The sequence below is a fragment of the Pan troglodytes genome, chromosome 2 (assembly GCF_028858775.2).
Source record: "Pan troglodytes isolate AG18354 chromosome 2, NHGRI_mPanTro3-v2.0_pri, whole genome shotgun sequence".
Classification (NCBI taxonomy): domain Eukaryota; kingdom Metazoa; phylum Chordata; class Mammalia; order Primates; family Hominidae; genus Pan; species Pan troglodytes.
Window position 1 is genome coordinate 124,006,651 of NC_086015.1, and position 21,180 is coordinate 124,027,830.

The 21,180-nt window shown below is 39.0% G+C and overlaps 1 protein-coding gene across 1 annotated transcript in view; it reads right to left on the reverse strand.

The window, feature by feature from the left end:
• The window catches only part of RABL3 (RAB, member of RAS oncogene family like 3), a 56,044-nt gene that overhangs the window by 28,711 nt on the left and 6,153 nt on the right, over positions 1-21,180 (reverse strand). The window contains exon 2 of the mRNA XM_516675.7: positions 15,293-15,384. Within this exon, the coding sequence (XP_516675.2) occupies positions 15,293-15,384 (92 nt within the window). The remainder of the gene's footprint in view (positions 1-15,292; positions 15,385-21,180) is intronic.

Sequence of the window (21,180 nt, forward strand, 5' to 3'; positions counted from 1 at the left end):
AGCCAGGCATGGTGGCACGCGCCTGTAATCTCAGCTACTCAGGAGGCTGAGGCACAAGAATTCTTGATCCTGGGAGGCAGAGGTTGCAGTGAGCCGATATGGTGCCACTGCACTCCAGCTTGGGCAACAGAATGAGACTCTTTTTCAAAATAATAATAATAATAATAAATAAAAAAAGAAAGAACGAAATGTCCAATACAGTAACCATTAGCAACATGTGACTACTTAGCAATTGAAATGTGGCTTGTTTAACTGAGGAGCTAGATTTTTAATTTTAGTCAATTTAAATTTAAATTTAAATTGCCACATGAGGCTACTGGCTACTATATTGAACAGTATCAGAATTTTTTTTTTCTTAATACTGTTCTGGAACAAGAGGCAGTACAGAGTAGTGATCAGGAACACAGGTTCTTGAAGCAGACTGCCTGGGTTTGAATCCCAGTTCCATAACTTACTAACTATATGATCCAGGACAAGTCGTGTAGTGCCTCTGTGCTTCAATTGCTTCCACGCTAAATGAATAGGGGCACTAATAGTACCTGCCTCATAGGGTTGTTGTGAGAATTAAATGAATTAGTATGTAAATGGATGCCTAGCCAAAGTAAGCAATAAAAAGTGTCCCACCTCATATGCTTAGTGAAGATAGAGACTATTCCTCTAATTTCTCCCCAGTGTCTGTACATTGTTATGCTGTCCAAAGAGGAATTCAATAAATATCAATTGTATGCAATGTGTAAATTAGAGGGTTAAATTACCATTAAAGTGAACTAGAAATGACAAATCAATTTCCTTATTTATAGTTTGTGAAAAGACTAAATTCTAAATTCATTAAGTCTTGTTTTCATAATTAAGAGTAGCCATGTATTTATATTTACTCCCATTAGACTTGGGACAGCGAAGTTAAAGACAGGAATGAAGAATACCACAAAATTAAACTTTTCTTCCTTTTCTTTTCAGTTCAGTTATGAACACCTCTGTACTAAACAGTAAATCTAAAATGTTAATAATTACTGAGTACATACATTAAACTCATTAGCTTCACCTGGTACTTAAGATTAAACAATTACATCATCACTGCTATCATCTCTATTTTTGGTTGGCTCTTAATAGATTTGAAGTAAAAGAGGCAACTGTTGGGTGCAGCACACCAACATGGCACATGTATACATATGTAACAAACCTGCACGTTGTGCACATGTACCCTAAAACTTAAAGTATAATAATAATAAAATTAAAAAAAAAAAAGAAAAAAAAAGAGGCAACTGTTTCTAAGAGTTTTGAAAAGTGTGTATTCATCAATCTACACTAATTCTGGAGATCCCTTCTCACAGGTTTCACTAAAACAAAAACTATAACTGCAGTATAAAAGCTGCTACAGGTAACAGTGTTCTCCCAAGTTATTTAGGTAAAGCCTTTATAAGCTTTAGTTATTCTTTCTATAGAAAAGAACTGTTCACTTTATTATAACAACAGTCAAAGTGATTTACATGTCCATGACAACTTAAGGTTATCATTTAAAAATGCCTTTTACTTATGTTATCACTCACGCAGTGCATTCTTCTCAAAAATGGAAGACATGGCCAGGCATGGTGGCTCACTCCTGTAATCCCAGCACGTTGGGAGGCCTAGGTGGGTGGATCACTTGAGGTCAGGAGTTTGAGACCAGCCTGGCCAACATTGTGAAACCCAGTCTCTACTCAAAATACAAAAAAATTTAGCCGGGCGTGGTGGTGGGTGCCTGTAATCCCAGCTACTCGGGAGGCTGAGGCAGCAGAATCGCTTGAACCTGGGAGGTGGAGGTTGTAGTGAGCCAAAATTGTGCCACTGCACTCCGGCCTGGGCAACAAGAACAAAACTCCATCTCAAAAAAAAAAAAAAAAAAAAAAAAAAAAAAAAAAAAAACAAGACAGAAGTCAACTGGCTTAAGATACAATGAACAGTAAAGCAAGTCATTTTCAGCCCATGTCCCATTCTTCCACAATAACACAATTCAGGTAAGACTGTCTTTAAAGGAATCAATTAGTGCCACACTCATTCCAGTAAACCCAGTAACGTAATTATATGACATTTGTCTTTTTGTTTTGTTTTGTTTTTGAGACAGAGTCTCGCTCTGTTGCCCAGGCTGGAGTGCAGTGGCCTGATCTCAGCTCACTGCAACCTCCGCATCCCGGGTTCAAGCCATTCTCCTACCTCAGCCTCCCGAGTAGCTAGGATTACAGGTGTGTGCCACCACGCCCAGCTAATTTTTGTATTTTTAGTAGAGACGGGGTTTCACAATGTTGACCAGGCTGGTCTCGAACTCCTGACCTCACGTGATCCACCGACCTTGGCCTCCCAACGTGCTGGGATTACAGGCGTGACCCACCGCACCCGGCCCCAAAGCAGAAGTTTCTAAACGGAATTACTGCTATTACTTCTAAAACTTGGTCAGTGTCTTGAGAACTAACTAGTAATCTCATGTTGGCCTGCTCTCTGGGACTTTGCACAAAAGCATTCCTTGCAGACAAAATCAAGTCTCCACTCTCACATACAGGGGACTGCTGAGATAAAGTTTCTTTTGGAAACTTTGCCACCAGCTACACTCAAGACATTTATATCCCAGTTATCCTCTGTTACTATACATATTGGGTCCTTAATTGGTCTCTCATATTGTTATTCCCAGACTGCTTTTGCTTTCTCTACCCATCATTAAACTCCTAATTGTTTCCTTCTCCAAATATTTCCACTTTTCTCCTGGAATCTTACTCCATGGTTACAAAATTCCCTTATACCCTATCCTCAATCTCATTCTATTAACAAATCTCTGCCTCTACCTTGAAAACACAACTTCTCCTTATGTCCTCTCAGATAGATGCTGTTCACTTTTCAATATTCTAATTACCTTGGAGTTCAGAAAATAGGAAATGCCTTGCTAACACTCCAAAGCTACTTCTAGTGCATTACTCCTCTACCCTTATATTAAAAATCTGCCTTCTTTAGATGCTCTGGACCATCGGCTATACTCCCCTCCCTCCTTGTCTTATCGTTAATATGTACTAGCTTCCTATTAGCATCTCATTCTTAGTCTTATCCCTCTGCTCTATAAGTCCTGTCATGAAACACTTTGATATCCACTTGGCAATCTGATTGCACTCCTTACCCAGTATTTCTCAAGGCATTATTCACCTATAAGAGAATCATCAAGATGCTTCTTAAAATGCAGATGCTTGGGCACCAATCATAACTCTGAGTCAGAATATCTGGGGGCAAGGCCCAAGAATCAAATAAAAATACTAAGACTGTCAGACTGGTCATCAAAACAAAATTTAGCTATATCTTACTTATAAGAGACATCCCATAGATATTAGGACACAGAATGATGAAAGTTGAAATATGTAAATAAGGTAAACCACACAAACACTAACTAAAAATAAGTTGGCTTTAACTATTTTAATATCAGACAAAATAGTCTTCGAGGTACAATGTATTACCAGATATAGGGAGGGACATATTAAGATAACAAAATGTTAAATCCTTTAGGAAGTTCAAACAATCATAAATTAGTACTCACCTAGTAATATAATCTCAAAGTATATAAATGAAAAATGGACAGGATTAAAATGAGGAATAGAAAAATTCACACTTATAGTTGGAGATTATAATACTTATTCCTTAGCAATTGATGAAAAAAACAGATCAAAAAAACCCACCCAACAGAGATGGAGAAGATTTAACAAATGATTAACACATATTGAGAACACTGCACCCAACAATTACAAAATATACTTTGTTTTCAAGTACATATGAAATTTTTATCAAAATTGACCATAAAACTGGACGTGGGGAGGGTGGAGCCAGGATGGCCGAATAGGAACAGCTCCAGTCTACAGCTCCCAGCGTGAGCGACACAGAAGACAAATGATTCCTGCATTTCCAACTGAGGTACTGGGTTCATCTCACTGGGGAGTGCCAGACAGTGGGTGCAGGACAGTGGGTGCAGCGCACCGAGTGTGAGTCGAAGCAGGGCGAGGCATCGCCTCACCTGGGAAGCGCAAGGGGTCAGGGAATTCCCCTTCCTAGCCAAGGGAGGCGGTGACAGATGGCACCTGGAAAATTGGGTCACTCTCACCCTAATACTGCGCTTTTCCAACGGTCTTAGCAAAACGCACACCAGAAGATTGTATCTTGCTCCTGGCTCGAAGGGTCCTACGCCCACGAAGCCTCGCTCATTGCTAGCACAGCAGTCTGAGAGCACACTGCAAGGCAGCAGCCAGGCTGGGGGAGGGGCGCCCACCATTGCCAAGGCTTGAGTAGGTAAACAAAGCAGCCAGGAAGCTCCAACTGGGTGGAGCCCACCGCAGCTCAAGGAGGCCTGCCTGCCTCTGTAGACTCCACCTCTGGGGGCAGGGCACAGCCAGAAACCTCTGCAGACTTAAATGTCCCTGTCTGACAGCTTTGAAGAAAGTAGTGGTTCTCCCAGCATACAGCTTGAGATCTGAGAATGGACAGACTGCCTCCTCAAGTGGGTCCCTGACCCCCGAGTAGCCTGAGAGACACCCCCCAGTAGGGGCAGACTGACACCTCACACGGCCAGGTACTCCTCTGAGACAAAACTTCCAGAGGAACGATCAGGCAGCAACATTTGCTGTTCACCAATATCCGCCATTCTATAGCCTCCGCTGGTGATACCCAGGCAAACAGCGTCTGGAGCGGACCTCCAGCAAACTCCAACAGATCTGCAGCTGAGGGTCCTGACTGTTAGGAGGAAAACTAACAAACAGAAAGGACATCCCCACCAAAATCCCATCTGTATGTCACCATCATCAAAGACCAAAAGTAGATAAAACCACAAAGATGGGGAAAAAACAGAGCAGAAAAGCTGAAAATTCTGAAAATCAGAGTGCCTCTCCTCCTCCAAAGGAACGCAGCTCATCACCGACAATGGAACAAAGCTGGATGGAGAATGACTTTGATGATTTGAGAGAAGAAGGCTTCAGACGATCAAACTACTCAGAGCTAAAGGAGGAAGTTCGAACCCAAGGCAAAGAAGTTAAAAACCTTGGGAAAAGATTAGATGAATGACTAACTAGAATAACCAACACAGACAAGTCCTTAAAGGACCTGATGGAGCTGAAAACCACGGCATGAGAACTACGTGACAAATGCACAAGCCTCAGTAGTCGATTCAATCAATTGGAAGAAAGGGTATCAGTGATGGAAGATCAAATGAATGAAATGAAGTGAAAAGAGAATTTTAGAGAAAAAAGAATAAAAAGAAAGGAACAAAGCCTCCAAGAAATATGGGACTACGTGAAAAGACCAAATCTACGTCTGACTGGTGTACCTGAAAGTGACAGGGAGAATGGAACCAAGTTGGAAAACACTCTGCAGGATATTATCCAGGAGAACTTCCCCAATCTAGCAAGGCAGGCCAACATTCAAATTCAGGAAATACAGAGAACGCCACAAAGATACTCCTCGAGAAGAGCAACTCCAAGACACATAATTGTCAGATTCACCAAAGTTGAAATGAAGGAAAAAATGTTAAGGGCAGCCAGAGAGAAAAGTAAGGTTACCCACAAAGGGAAGCACATCAGACTAACAGCTGATCTCTTGGCAGAAACTCTACAAGCCAGAAGAGAGTGGGGGCCAATATTCAACATTCTTAAAGAAAAGAATTTTCAACCCAGAATTTCATATCCAGCCAAACTAAGCTTCATAAATGAAGGAGAAATAAAATACTTTACAGATAAGCAAATGCTGAGAGATTCTGTCACCACCAGGCCTGCCCTAAAAGAGCTCCTGAAGGAAGCACTAAATATGGAAAGGAACAACCGGTACCAGCCACTGCAAAAACATGCCAAAGCGTAAAGACCATTGAGGCTAGGAAGAAACTGCATCAACTAACGAGCAAAATCACCAGCTAACATTATAATGACAGGATCAAATTCACACATAACAATATTAACCTTAAATGTAAGTGGGCTAAATGCTCGAATTAAAAGACACAGACTGGCAAATTGTCAAGACCCATCAGTGTGCTGTATTCAGGAAACCCATCTCATGTGCAGAGACACACATAGGCTCAAAATAAAGGGATGGAGGAAGATCTACCGAGCAAATGGAAAACAAAAAAAGGCAGGGGTTGCAATCCTAGTCTCTGATAAAACAGACTTTAAACCAACAAAGATCAAAAGAGACAAAGAAGGCCATTACATAATGGTAAAGGGATCAATTCAACAAGAACAGCTAACTATCCTAAACATATATGCACCCAATACAGGAGCACCCAGATTCATAAAGCAAGTCCTTAGAGACCTACAAAGACACTTAGACTCCCACACAATAATAATGGGAGACTTTAACACACCACTGTCAACATTAGACAGATCAACGAGACAGAAAGTTAACAAGGATATCCAGGAATTGAACTCAGCTCTGCACCAAGCGGACCTAACAGATATCTACAGAACTCTCCACCCCAAATCAACAGAATATACATTCTTTTCAGCACCACACCACACCTATTCCAAAACTGACCATACAGTTGGAAGCAAAGCAATCCTCAGCAAATGTAAAAGAACAGAAATTATTACAAACTGTCTCTCAGACCACAGTGCAATCAAACTAGAACTCAGGATTAAGAAACATACTCGTAGGCGTAAATCTAACCTTCTTCCCACAGCACATTCTCAGCCTATCTGGAATACCCCGATGTTATTCCGACTACCCCGATGCATATACCACATGAAATATTTTATCATCTGTAGGCTCATTCATCTCCTTAACAGCAGTAATATTAATCATTTTCATAACCTGAGAGGCCTTTGCTTCAAAATGGAAAGTTCTAATAATTGAACAACCTTCCACTAACTTAGAGTGGTTATGTGGCTGCCCTCCACCCTACCATACGTTTGAAGAACCAGTCTACATAAAACCTAGACGAAAAAGGAAGGAATCCAACCCCCTAAAACTGGTTTCAAGCCAACCTCATAACCTCTATGACTTTTTCAACAAGATATTAGAAAAATTATTTCATAACTTTGTCAAAGTTAAGTTACAGGTTAAGCCCCGTATATCTTAATGGCACATGCAGCCCAACTAGGCCTTCAAGATGCCACATCCCCTATAACAGAAGAGCTAATCGCCTTCCATGATCATGCCATTATAATCATCTTCCTAATCAGCTTCCTAGCTCTAAGTGTCCTCTTTCTAACACTTACAACAAAACTGGCTAACACTAGCATCACAGATGCCAAAGAAATGGAAACTCAAAACCGCTCAACTACATGGAAACTGAACAACCTGCTCCTGAATGACTACTGGGTACATAACAAAATGAAGGCAGAAATAAAAGATGTTCTTTGAAACCAACGAGAACAAAGACACAACATACCAGAATCTCTGGGACACATTCAAAGCAGTGTGTAGAGGGAAATTTATAGCACTAAATGCCCACAAGAAAAAGCAGGAAAGATCTAAAATTGACACCCAAACATCACAATTAAAAGAACTAGAGAAGCAAAAGCAAACACATTCAAAAGCTAGCAGAAGGCAAGAAATAATTAAGATCAGAGCAGAACTGAAGGAAATAAAGATACAAAAAAACCTTCAAAAAATCAATGAATCCAGGAGCTGGTTTTTTGAAAAGATCAACAAAATTGATAGACTGCTAGCAACACTAATAAAGAAGAAAAGACAGAAGAATCAAATAGATGCAATAAAAAATGGTAAAGGGGATATTACCACTGATCCCACAGAAATACAAACTACCATCGGAGAATACTAAAAACACCCCTACGCAAATAAACTAGAAAATCTAGAAGAAATGGATAAATTCCTGGACACATACACCCTCCCAAGACTAAACCAGAAAGAAGTCGAATCTCTGAATAGACCAACAACAGGCTAGGAAATTGGGGCAACAATTAATAGCTTACCAAGCAAAAAAAGTCCAGGACCAGATGGATTCACAGCCAAATTCCACCAGAGGTACAAAGAGGAGCTGGTACCATTCCTTCTGAAACTATTCCAATCAATAGAAAAAGAGGGAATCCTCCCTAACTCATTTTATGAGGCCAGCATCATCCTGATACCAAAGCCTGGCAGAGACACAACAAAAAAAGAGAATTTTAGACCAATATCCCTGATGAACATCAGTGCAAAAATCCTCAATAAAATACTGGCAAACTGAATCCAGCAGCACATCAAAAAGCTTATCCACCATGATCAAGTGGGCTTCATCCCTGGGATGGAAGGCTGGTTCAACATACACAAATCAATAAACGTAATCCAGCATATAAACAGAACCAATGACAAAAACCACATGATTATCTCAATAGATGCATAAAAGGCCTTTGACAAAATTCAACAACCCTTCATGCTAAAAACTCTCAATAAATTAGGTATTGATGGGACGTATCTCAAAATAATAAGAGCTATCTATGACAAACCCACAGCCAATATCATACTGAATGGGCAAAAACTGGAAGCATTCACTTTGAAAACTGGCACAAGACAGGGATGCCCTCTCTCACCACTCCTATTCAACATAGTGTTGGAAGTTCTGGCCAGGGCAATCAGGCAGGAGGAGGAAATAAAGGGTATTCAATTAGGAAAAGAGGAAGTTTAATTGTCCCTGTTTGCAGATGACATGATAGTATATCCAGAAAACCCCATCATCTCAGCCCAAAATCTCCTTAAGCTGATAAGCAACTTCAGCAAAGTCTCAGGATACAAAATCAATGTGCAAAAATCACAAGCATTCTTATACACCAATAACAGACAAAAAGAGAGCCAAATCATGAGTGAACTCCCATTCACAATTGCTTCAAAGAGAATAAAATACCTAGGAATCCAACTTACAAGGGATGTGAAGGACCTCTTCAAGGAGAATTACAAACCACTGCTCAACGAAGTAAAAGAGGACACAAACAAATGGAAGAACATTCCATGCTCATGGGTAGGCAGAATCAATATCATGAAAATGGCCATACTGCCCAAGGTAATTTATAGATTCAATGCCATCCCCATCAAGCTACCAATGATTTTCTTCACAGAATTGGAAAAAACTACTTTAAAGTTCATATGGAACCAAAAAAGAGCCCACATTGCCAAGTCAATCCTAAGCCAAAAGGACAAAGCTGGAGGCATCATGCTACCTGACTTCAAACTATACTACAAGGCTACAGTAACCAAAACAGCATGGTACTGGTACCAAAACAGAGATATAGGCCAATGGAACAGAACAGAGGCCTCAGAAATAATGCCACATATCTACAACATCTGATCTTTGACAAATCTGACAAAAACAAGAAATGGGGAGAGGATTCCCTAATTAATAAATGGTGCTGGGAAAACTGGCTAGCCATATGTAGAAAGCTGAAACTGGATCCCTTCCTTACACCTTATACAAAAATCAATTCAAGATGGATTGAAGACTTAAATGTTAGACCTAAAACCATAAAAACCCTAGAAGAAAACCTAGGCAATACCATTCAGGACATAGGCATGGGCAAGGACTTCATGTCTAAAACACCAAAGGCAATGGCAACAAAAGCCAAAATTGACAAAATGGGATCTAATTAAACTAAAGAGCTTCTGCACAGCAAAAGAAACTACCATCAGAGTGAACAGGCCACCTACAACATGGGAGAAAATGTTTGCAATCTACTCATCTGACAAAGGGCTAATATCCAGAATCTACAATGAACTCCAACAAATTTACAAGAAAAAAACAACCCCATCAACAAGTGGGTGAAGGATATGAACAGACACTTCTCAAAAGAAGACATTTATGCAGCCAAAAGACACATGAAAAAAATGCTCACCATCACTGGCCATCAGAGAAATGCAAATCCAAACCACAATGAGATACCATTTCACTCCAGTTAGAATGGCAATAATTAAAAAGTCAGAAAACAACAGGTGCTGGAGAGGATGTGGAGAAATAGGAACACTTCTACACTGTTGGTGGAACTGTAAACTAGTTCAACCATTGTGGAAGTCAGTGTGGCGATTCCTCAGGGATCTAGAACTAGAAATACCATTTGACCCAGCCATCCCATTACTGGGTATATACCCAAAGGATTATAAATCATGCTGCTATAAAGACACATGCACATGTATGTTTACTGCAGCACTATTCACAATAGCAAAGACTTGGAACCAACCCAAATGTCCATCAATGATAGACTGGATTAAAAAATGTGGCACATATACACCATGGAATACTATGTAGCCACAAAAAATGATGAGTTCATGTCCTTTGTAGGGACATGGATGAAGCTGGAAACCATCATTCTGAGCAAACTATCGCAAGGACAAAAAACCAAACACCGCATGTTCTCACTCATAGGTGGGAATTGAACAATGAGAATACATGGACACAGGAAGGCGAACATCACACACTGGGGCCTGTTGTGGGGTGGAGGGAGCGGGGAGGGATAGCATTAGGAGATATACCTAATGTTAAATTACGAGTTAATGGGTGCAGCACACCAACATGGCACATGTATACATATGTAACAAACCTGCACGTTGTGCACATGTACCCTAAAACTTAAAGTATAATAAAAAAATTAAAGAAAAAAACTAAATTAAAAAAAATTTTAACATTTTTTTATGGAGGCGGGGGTCTCACCATGTTGCCCAGGCTGGTCTTTAACTTGGGCTTGGGTGATCCTCCCACCTGGCCTCCCAAAGCAGTGGAATTACAGGCATGAGCCACCATGTCTGGCCTACTCAACACCTCTGGGTAAACGTTTTTCTGTCTCATAGAGAAGAGACTAGCAGTATTTCCTATTGCTTTTTCAAGACAGGTAGAATTTGCTTGCCCAAGGTAAGGTGCATTTTATAACAAGGGGTGGAGAACATATAAGCCTTTTGATTTCTGTTAAAAATAAAACTGTTTATTTCAAATTTAACTTTGTTTGCTATCTGTGCTTTTATTCAAAAGAAGAGTTTAGGGCCCAGCATGGTGGCTTACGCCTCTAATCCCAGCACTTTGGGAGGCCAAGGTTGCAGGATTGCTTGAGCCTAGGAGTTGGAGACTAGGCTTGGGCAACACGGTGCAACCCCATCTGTATAAAACAAAAAAAGTCGGGCCAGGCACAGTAGCTCATGCCTGTAATCCCAGGCCAGAGTACCTTAGGTCAGGAGTTCGAGACCAGCCTAGCCAACATGGCGAAACCCCATCTCTATTTAAAGTACAAAAAAATTAGCCGGCCATGGTGGTGTTGTGCCTGTAATCCCATCTACTCAGGAGGCTGAGGGAGGAGAATCGCTTGAACCCGGGAGGCAAAGGTTGCAGTGAGCCAAGATTGTGCCAGTGCACTCCAGCCGGAGCAACAGAGTGGGACTCCATCTCAAAAAAATAAATTAAATAAATAAATAAATAAATAAATAAAACATTAAAAAAAAAAACTGGACATGGAGCAAATCTCAACAAATTTCAAAGGATGAAAGCATACAGTGTATATTCTCTAAGCACAATGAAAGATAACTGAAATCAATCATTAAAAGATAAACATTGTCAAATGTTTGGAAATTAAGAAGCATATTCTACACAACCCATGAGTCAAAGAAAAAATTGCAATGGAAACTAGACAATAGTTTGAACTGAATAATAATGAAAAAATTTTAGGAATGCAGTTAACGCTGTGGTTAGATAGAAATTTTAGAGTCTTAGAGCTCTAAAAAAAAGTCTGAAAAAAATTAAGCAATTACTGATTTCAACAAGTTAGAAAGAAGACAGTAAATTAAACCCAAAGAAAGTATGTTCATAAAGATAAGAGCAGAAACTAACAATGCACAAAACAAACATACAATAGAGAAAATCAACAAGGCAGAAACTGGTCTTTGATGGACCTCTGGTAAGACTGATCAAGAAAGTAAGAGAAAAGCCACAAATCATTCTACCACAAATGAAAAAGGGAATATTGTTCAATTATCTTATTGAAAAACAGTAAGACGGAAAAAATTTTTTTGTGTCAATTTACATAAAATTCTTTCAAAAACATAAACTACCAAAATTGACACAAGAAGGAATACAGTTATTTTATTATTTTCTTTAATGTTACTTAAAAACTTCCCGCAAAGAAAAACTTAGGTCCAGATGGTTTCACCTGTGAATTCTTTCAAATATCTAAGAAAAAAAAATACCAATCTTAAATAAAATCTTTCAGAGAACAGATACAGAAATTAATACTTCCCAACTTATTTTATAAGGCTAGCATAAGCCTGACAGAAAACCCACAAGGAGATTACAAGAAAAGAAAATGATGGGACAATCTTTCCAATGAATTTAGATGCAAATGTCTAAGAAAAATATTAGCAAATTAAATCTAGTGATATATGAAAAGAGCAGCACAAGACCAAGTTAGAGTTATTACAGGATTGCAAGGTTGGTTTAACATTCAAAAAATTAATCAACATAATTTACCACAGTAATGGAATAAATCAGAAAAATCATGATTATCATGAAGAGGCAACTGGTAAAATTGAATACCCATTCATGATACAAACTCTCATTGTAATAGCAATAGAAGGACATTTCTTTAATCTAATCAAATATACCCATAAAAAATCCTCCAGCAAATACTTTACTAAATAGTGTTATACTGAAAATTTCCCATGAGATGGGAATGAAACAAAGATGCTTGTTGGTGCCACTTCTATTCAACATTGTACTGGAGTTTTAGCTAATTCAATAAGACAAGTGGGAAAGAAAACCAAGACAAAAGGTGAACAAAATGAATAGAATGGGCACTGGGTGGAGACAGGAAAAGGAGTAGGGTAGGAGGAAGGGAAGGGGCAGAAAATTGGACTAAAGTTCAATTACAACTTCACATTGTAAAGGACTAGACCATAACTTCCCATTTATTAAGCTTCTCTGATCCTTCCTACAAACCTGTAGACTCAATAAAGCACATATTATTGACCTCTGTTTTCCAGATGATATAACTATGCCTCAAAGAGGTAAACTGATTAGTCTAAGGTCACTCTTTCAGAAGCGAAGGGCAATTGTCTCAGGAGGTGAGTGTTTAAATGTAAGTTTCTTTTCAATATGTCATGCTCTTTCACAGAATCGGAGCTAGAAAAATCCAAAGGGAAAATTTGTCCAGAACTTGCTATTGGGTCTCCCAAACCTAAATAAAGTTGCCACTGAATTTAGGAAGATGGTTGGCTAAAATGACACAAAATAGCATTAGGAGATATACCTAATGCTAAATGATGAGTTAATGGGTGCAGCACACTAGCATGGCACATGTATACATATGTAACTAACCTGCACATTGTGCACATGTACCCTAAAACTTAAAGTATAATAATAATAAACAAAAAAAGAAAAAAAAATGACACAAAATAGGTCCGCTCCTACTTCAAACTTATAGAAATGCTATAAAAATATTTTGAGACAGAGAGAAAGAGTACAGAGAGGAGAGACAGAGAAGACTAGCTCAAGAGAAAGTTAGGAGAAAGAAAGGAATATCCCCAAATGCTAGAAATGAAGAAAAAACTTAAAATCAGAGTGAGAAGTGGGAACTGACATAGATTCAGATATAGCTTCAGGGGTTGGTGCCTGGAGTCTTAATGCCCATCCAGGAATAGCAGACCTGTTTTCCAGCATTCAAGGCAAAAGTATATGTGAGTGAGTGATGAAGACTAGACTATAGATGCCTTTTTGAAATCTGGACCTTTGACGAGCTGCCCAGTCAGTGAAAAGAGAGAGTTGGAAAAACATTGTCCATGGGCTCAGGGAAACGGCAAAAACTTTCTGTCAGGGACCTCAGACAGAAGGTAGACAGAAGATAAATGGTCCACAAGAAATGGAAACTATAGGTCTGTGCTACAATCAGATGCTGGGGGAATTTACATTATCTAGATTTACATTATCTGAGCTGAGAAATTGAAATCCTTACGGTCTTGGCAATGACAGAAATGAAAAGGCGCTGTATAGGGATACTTTCACAATACAGCACACAGGACTTCCAAAGGGAGAGGAAAAAAATCCTGTTGAAGATGTGATCATCTTAAAGAATTACAAGCCATACAAGGAGATACATTTCCATGAAGTAGAGTAGCATATACAGCAAGGAGCATAGCTACCTCTCCTCCAGAAAAAATAAAATAATCCAAAAGAAACCATAAAATAAGTATGTTGGAAATTATTAAAATAAAAAGCAGACACCATAATGAAGGATCAGGACATTTTGGAAAATTTTTACATTTTAAAAAGAACTAAAAGGAACATCTAGAAATTAAAAAGTATAGGTACTTGGAATGAAAAACTGTATAGATATATTAAAAAGCAGATTAGATATAATTGAAGAGATTCTTAGTTAACTGGAAGGCAGACATGAGTACATCATCCAGAAGGCAGCAAGGAGAAATATTAACAGTTATGAAGAACAAAAATCTCATAGAAAGTCAAGAAGAAGGGATAGAAGAAATGAGGCAAGACAGATAATGGCTTAAAATTCTGAAAAATAAAGAGATGAGAACCATGACTACTTCTGAATAGGATGAATAAAAACAAATCTACACCTAGACATAGGTTATCAAAACAACAAAATATCAAAGATTAAAAAAACACAAAAAATATTTTAAAAGCAACCAAAGAAGAAATTACATTAAAAAGAAATAATAATTAGTCTTACGGAAGATTTCTAATCAGCAGCAATGTAAATCAGAGCTATGGAACAATAGCTTCAAAGAACACAAGGAAAATAACTACCAATCTAGCCAACTACCTTGCCTTCTGTATGTGTGTCTTAACTCAAAGGAGAGAGGTGTGCCAGCAGATGAGAGACTTGTCAGAACTAGCTGGCATTAGCAAAGACCAATGATATCTGGGAAGATATTTAATTTAATTAAAACTATACCTAATTCCTAAACACAAGATGGAACAAATGACCCAGACATGAAGCTCCAGGAGCTTTTGCCTTTACATTATATTTCTAGCTGAAAGTTGGCAGTCTTAATAGCACAAGCTTAGGCAGAATTATTTACGGAGGATGCTATGTGAACTCTAGATATATGGCACAGTGATTAAAACTGAAGTCTGTGGCATCAGAAAAACTGTTCAAATCTTGACTCTGCCTTAGTTTCTGCATCTACACATCTCAGTTTTAAAAAGGTGAAATAAGAAGGGACATGTAAAGCAACTGGCATAGTACCTGGCACACAGTATGAATGTAATAAATCCCAGCTATTACTATTGATCTTGACCATAGTACTGTAATTTGATCATGTAATTTGAAGCAGTTATCTTTATACATTATTGAAAAACTAAAATATAAAAGACACATACTCTGACATCCACTGAGCAGCCCACAGTCCATGATGGATTTCCCAGCACTTGATTTTGGCATAGGAGATGGACTAATGAAGATTTCCCAACACCTGTAAGAGATACAAGAACTCTAGTCACGTAAGAGACAATGCTGAAATCTGTTTTGGAAAGAGTAAGACTAATACTACACAGGAATAATGTTAAGTAAAGCATAGTTGTTAGAATGCCATACCAACAATATAAGCCTCACTGAATAAAATGAAGATGATAGAGGGCAGTGGTTCTCTCAAATTTGCATCAGAATCACCTGGAGGGTGAGTTAAAACATGGAATGCTGGGCTCCACCCCCAGACTTTCTGATTTAGCGGGTCTTGGGGCCCAAGACTTCTAACAAGTTCCCAAGTGATACTGATACTGGTCCAGGGGTCTCACTTTGAGAACCACTGGTCCAGGTCAATTTCATTTTAATGAATCCCTTTCCTTTTGAATGATTTAATCAATTTAGCCTATTTTAGAGTTGTAGAATCTTAACAGATCTGAGAAGTAATCCCTCTCTCCTGCACACCAATGCTGAGGTCCCCTCCATGGCATCCTGTTAGAGGGTCTTCCAGACTGCTTGAATACTGTCAGTGAGAGGGATTCACCATTTCAAAATTCTAAATTTAGACACTCCAGTTGTCCCAAATAGTGATTTAAAAAAAGCAGCCAACCACTTAGCCAAGACTTACCTTTTGGAAAAAAGGTCTACTCCCTCTTCTACATCATGGCCCTTTAAGTTACCATTTGATCTTCTTTTAGATTTCTTGGGCTCAGGGAAATCTAGTTATTCATTCTAAGGGTAGCATTGAGAGATTTGTATGAAGAGGAAAGGGAATGAGCTCTTCCTCTACATCCATGTGTGGAGTCACTCATTCATTTAACGGCATTTTTGGGGTTCCATTATGACAAGCATGGTTGGTATCTTTACAAATCACTAGTTTTATCAAAAATTTAGATCATATCTTTGATCATACTGTGTAGGAACCTATTGTTTATTTTTTATTATAAAAAGTTATATTTACAATCTAGAAAGTATGCACAAATGAGGGCCAGGCACAGTGGCTCACGTCTGTACTCCCAGTGCTTTGGGAGGCTGAGGCAGGAGGATCACTTGAGCCCAGGAGTTTGCGACCAGCCTGGGCAACATAGCAAGACTGCATCTCTATAAAAAATAAATTTTAAAGAAATTAGCCAGGCATGGTGGCCTGTGTCTGTAGTCCTAGCTACTCAGCAGGCTGAGGCAGGATGATCCCTTGAGCTCAGGAGTTGGAGGCTGCAGTGAGCTATGATCACTCTGCTGTATTCTAGCCTGGGTGACAGAGTGAGACCCTGTCTACAAAAAAAAAATCACCTTAAGACTACTGTCAACATGAAGGTTTATTTAATTCCACAAGAAAAGTTTTTCTATGAGCAGGTGGTTATTGTGATTATATACACAGTATACTTAAAAACAATAAAACAACATAAGCGTCTGCTTCCATAGCTTGTTCTGTCTGGAATATCCTACCCATCCTCTCCCTTCCCTCGCCCATTGGCCTGGTGAATTAATCTTTGGAGACTCAGCATCATTCTAGTTATAAAGTATTTTCTGAACCCACACAGGGAGAACTAAGCATAGCATCCACTATTCTCTGGGCCTCCACTGTACCCTGTACATTTTCCTACAGAGCACTTAAAACACATTATTACATGTGTTTATTTATAGGTTTTATTAACTTTGATTTTTCTTTGATTGGATGTTGGATTTTTATTCATCTTAAAAAAATGATGCCATCTGTTGATTTATATGCAGTGGAGAAGAATGCCCTGTATAAAGAAATATGTTTTATTTTATTTATTTATTTGTTTATTTTATTATTATACTTTAAGTTCTAGGGTACATGTGCACAATGTGCAGCTTTGTTACATATGTATACATGCACCATGTTGGTGTGCTGCACCCATTAACTCGTCATTTACACTAGGTATGTCTCCCAATGCTATCCCTCCCCCCTCCCCCTACCCCACAACAGGCCCCGGTGTGTGATGTTCCCTTCCTGTGTCCAAGTGTTCTCATTGTTCAATTCCCACCTATGAGTGAGAACATGCGGTGTTTGGTTTTTTGTCCTTGCGATAGTTTGCTCAGAATGATGGTTTCCAGCTTCATCCATGTCCCTACAAAGGACATGAACTCACCATTTTTTATGGCTGCATAGTATTCCATGGTGTATATGTGTCACATTTTCTCAATCCAGTCTATCATTGATGGACATTTGGGTTGGTTCCAAGTCTTTGCTATTGTGAATAGTGCTGCAATAAACATACGTGTGCATGTGTCTTTATAGCAGCATGATTTATAGTCCTTTGGGTATATACCCAGTAATGGGATGGCTGGGTCAAATGGTATTTCTAGTTCTAGATCCCTGAGGAATCGCCACACTCTCTTCCACAACGGATGAACTAGTTTACAGTTCCACCAACAGTGTAGAAGCGTTCCTATTTCTCCACATCCTCTCCAGCACCTGTTTTTTCATGACTTTTTAATGATCGCCATTCTAACTGGAGTGAGATGGTATCTCATTGTGGTTTTGATTTGCATTTCTCTGATGGCCAGTGATGGTGAGCATTTTTTCATGTGTCTTTTGGCTGCATAAATGTCTTCTTTTGAGAAGTGTCTGTTTATGTCCTTCGCCCACTTGTTGATGGGGTTGTTTTTTTCTTGTAAATTTGTTGGAGTTCATTGTAGATTCTGGATATTAGCCCTTTGTCAGATGAGTAGATTGCAAACATTTTCTCCCATTCTGTAGGTTGCCTGTTCACTCTGATGGTAGTTTCTTTTGCTGTGCAGAAGCTCTTTAGTTTAATTAGATCCCATTTGTCAATTTTGGCTTTTGTTGCCACTGCTTTTGGTGTTTTAGACATGAAGTCCTTGCCCATGCCTATGTCCTGAATGGTATTGCCTAGGTTTTCTTCTAGGGTTTTTATGGTTTTAGGTCTAACATTTAAGTCTTTAATCCATCTTGAATTAATTTTTGTATAAGGTGTAAGGAAGGGATCCAGTTTCAGCTTTCTACATATGGCTAGCCAGTTTTCCAAGCACCATTTATTAAATAGGGAATCCTTTCCCCATTGCTTGTTTTTGTCAGGTTTGTCAAAGATTAGATGGTTGTAGATGTGTAGATGTGTAGGGCTCTGTTCTGTTCCATTGGTCTATATCTCTGTTTTGGTACCAGTACCATGCTGTTTTGGTTACTACAGCCTTGTAGTGTAGTTTGAAGTCAGGTAGCGTGATGCTTCCAGCTTTGTTCTTTTAGCTTAGGATTGTCTTCGAAACGTGGGCGCTTTTTTGGTTCCATGTGAACTTTAGTTTTTTCCAATTCTGTGAAGAAAGTCATTGGTAGCTTGATGGGGATGGCATTGAATCTATAAATTACCTTGGGCAGTATGGCCATTTTCACGATATTGATTCTTCCTACCCATGAGCATCGAATGTTCTTCCATTTGTTTGTGTCCTCTTTTACTTCGTTGAGCAGTGGTTTGTAATTCTCCTTGAAGAGGTCCTTCACATCCCTTGTAAGTTGGATTCCTAGGTATTTTATTCTCTTTGAAGCAATTGTGAATGGGGAGTTCACTCATGATTTGGCTCTCTGTTTGTCTGTTATTGGTGTATAAGAATGCTTGTGATTTTTGCACATTGATTTTGTATCCTGAGACTTTGCTGAAGTTGCTTATCAGCTTAAGGAGATTTTGGGCTGAGACGATGGGGTTTTCTGGATATACTATCATGTCATCTGCAAACAGGGACAATTTGACTTCCTCTTTTCCTAATTGAATACCCTTTATTTCCTTCTCCTGCCTGATTGCCCTGGCCAGAACTTCCAACACTATGTTGAATAGGAGTGGTGAGAGAGGGCATCCCTGTCTTGTGCCAGTTTTCAAAGTGAATGCTTCCAGTTTTTGCCCATTCAGTATCATACTGGCTGTGGGTTTGCCATAAATAGCTCTTATTATTTTGAGATATGTCCCATCAATACCTAATTTATTGAGAGTTTTTAGCACGAAGCGCTGTAGAATTTTGTCAAAGGCCTTTTCTGCATCTATTGAGATAATCATGTGGTTTTTATCTTTGGTTCTGTTTATATGCTGGATTATGTTTATTGATTTGTGTATGTTGAACCAGCCTTGCATCCCAGGGATGAAGCCCACTTGATCATGGTAGATAAGCTTTTTGATGTGCTGCTGGATTCGGTTTGCCAGTATTTTATTGAGGATTTTTGCATTGATGTTCATCAGGGATATTGGTCTAAAATTCTCTTTTTTTGTTGTTTCTGTCAGGCTTTGGTATCAGGATGATGCTGGCCTCATAAAATGAGTTAGGGAGGGTTCCCTCTTTTTCCATTGATTGGAATAGTTTCAGAAGGAAGGGTAGCAGCTCCTCCTTGTACCTCTGGTAGAATTCAGCTGTGAATCCATCTGGTCCTGGACTTCTTTTGGTTGGTAGGCTATTAATTATTGCCTCAATTTCCGAGCCTGTTATTGGTCTATTCAGAGATTCAACTTCTTCCTGGTTTAGTCTTGGGAGGGTGTATGTGTCCAGGAATTTATCCGTTTCTTCTAGATTTTTTAGTTTATTCGCGTAGAGGTGTTTTTAGTATTCTCTGATGGTAGTTTGTATTTCTGTGGGATCAGTGGTGATATCCCCTTTATCATTTTTTATTGCATCTATTTGATTCTTCTGTCTTTTCTTTTTTATTAGTCTTGCTAGTGGTCTATCAATTTTGTTGATCTTTTCAAAAAACCAGCTCCTGGATTCATTGATTTTTTGAAGGGTTTTTTGTGTCTCTATGTCCTTCAGTTCTGCTCTGATCTTAGTTATTTCTGGCCTTCTGCTAGCTTTTGAATGTGTTTGCTCTTGTTTCGCTAGTTATTTTAATTGTGATATTAGGGTGTCAATTTTAGATCTTTCCTGCTTTCTCTTGTGGGCATTTAGTGCTATAAATTTCCCTCTACACACTGCTTTAAATGTGTCCCAGAGATTCTGGTATGCTGTGTCTTTGTTCCTATTGGTTTCAAAGAACGTTTTTATTTCTGCCTTCATTTCATTATGTACCCAGTAGTCATTCAGGAGCAGGTTGTTCAGTTTCCATGCAGTTGCACGGTTTTGAGTGAGTTTCTTAATCCTGAGTTCTAGTTTGATTGCACTGTGGTCTGAGAGACAGTTTGTTACAACTACCATTCTTTTACATTTACTGAGGATTGCTTTATTCCAACTGTGTGGTCAGTTTTGCAATAAGTGTGATGTGGTGCTGAGAAGAATGTATATTCTGTTGATTTGGGATGGAGAGTTCTGTAGAGGTCTATTAGGTCTGCTTGGTGCAGAGCTGAGTTCAATTCCTGGATATCCTTGTTAACTTTCTGTCTTGTTGATCTGTCTAATGTTGACAGTGGGGTGTTAAAGTCTCCCATTATTATTGCGTGGGAGTCTAAGTCTCTTTGTAGGTCTCTAAGGACTTGCTTTATGAATCTGGGTGCTCCTGTATTGGGTGCATATATGTTTAGGATAGTTAGCTGTTCTTGTTGAATTGATCCCTTTACCATTATGCAATGGCCTTGTCTCTTTTGATCTTTGTTGGTTTAAAGTCTGTTTTATCAGAGACTAGGATTGCAACCCCTGCCTTTTTTTGTTTTCCATTTGCTTGGTAGATCTTCCTCCATCCCTTTATTTTGAGCCTATGTGTGTCTGTGTATGTGAGATGGGTCTCCTGAATACAGCACACTGATGCGTCCTGACAATTTGCCAGTCTGTCTTTTAATTGGAGCATTTAGCCCACTTACATTTAAGGTTAATATTGCTATGTGTGAATTTGATCCTGTCATCATGACGTTAG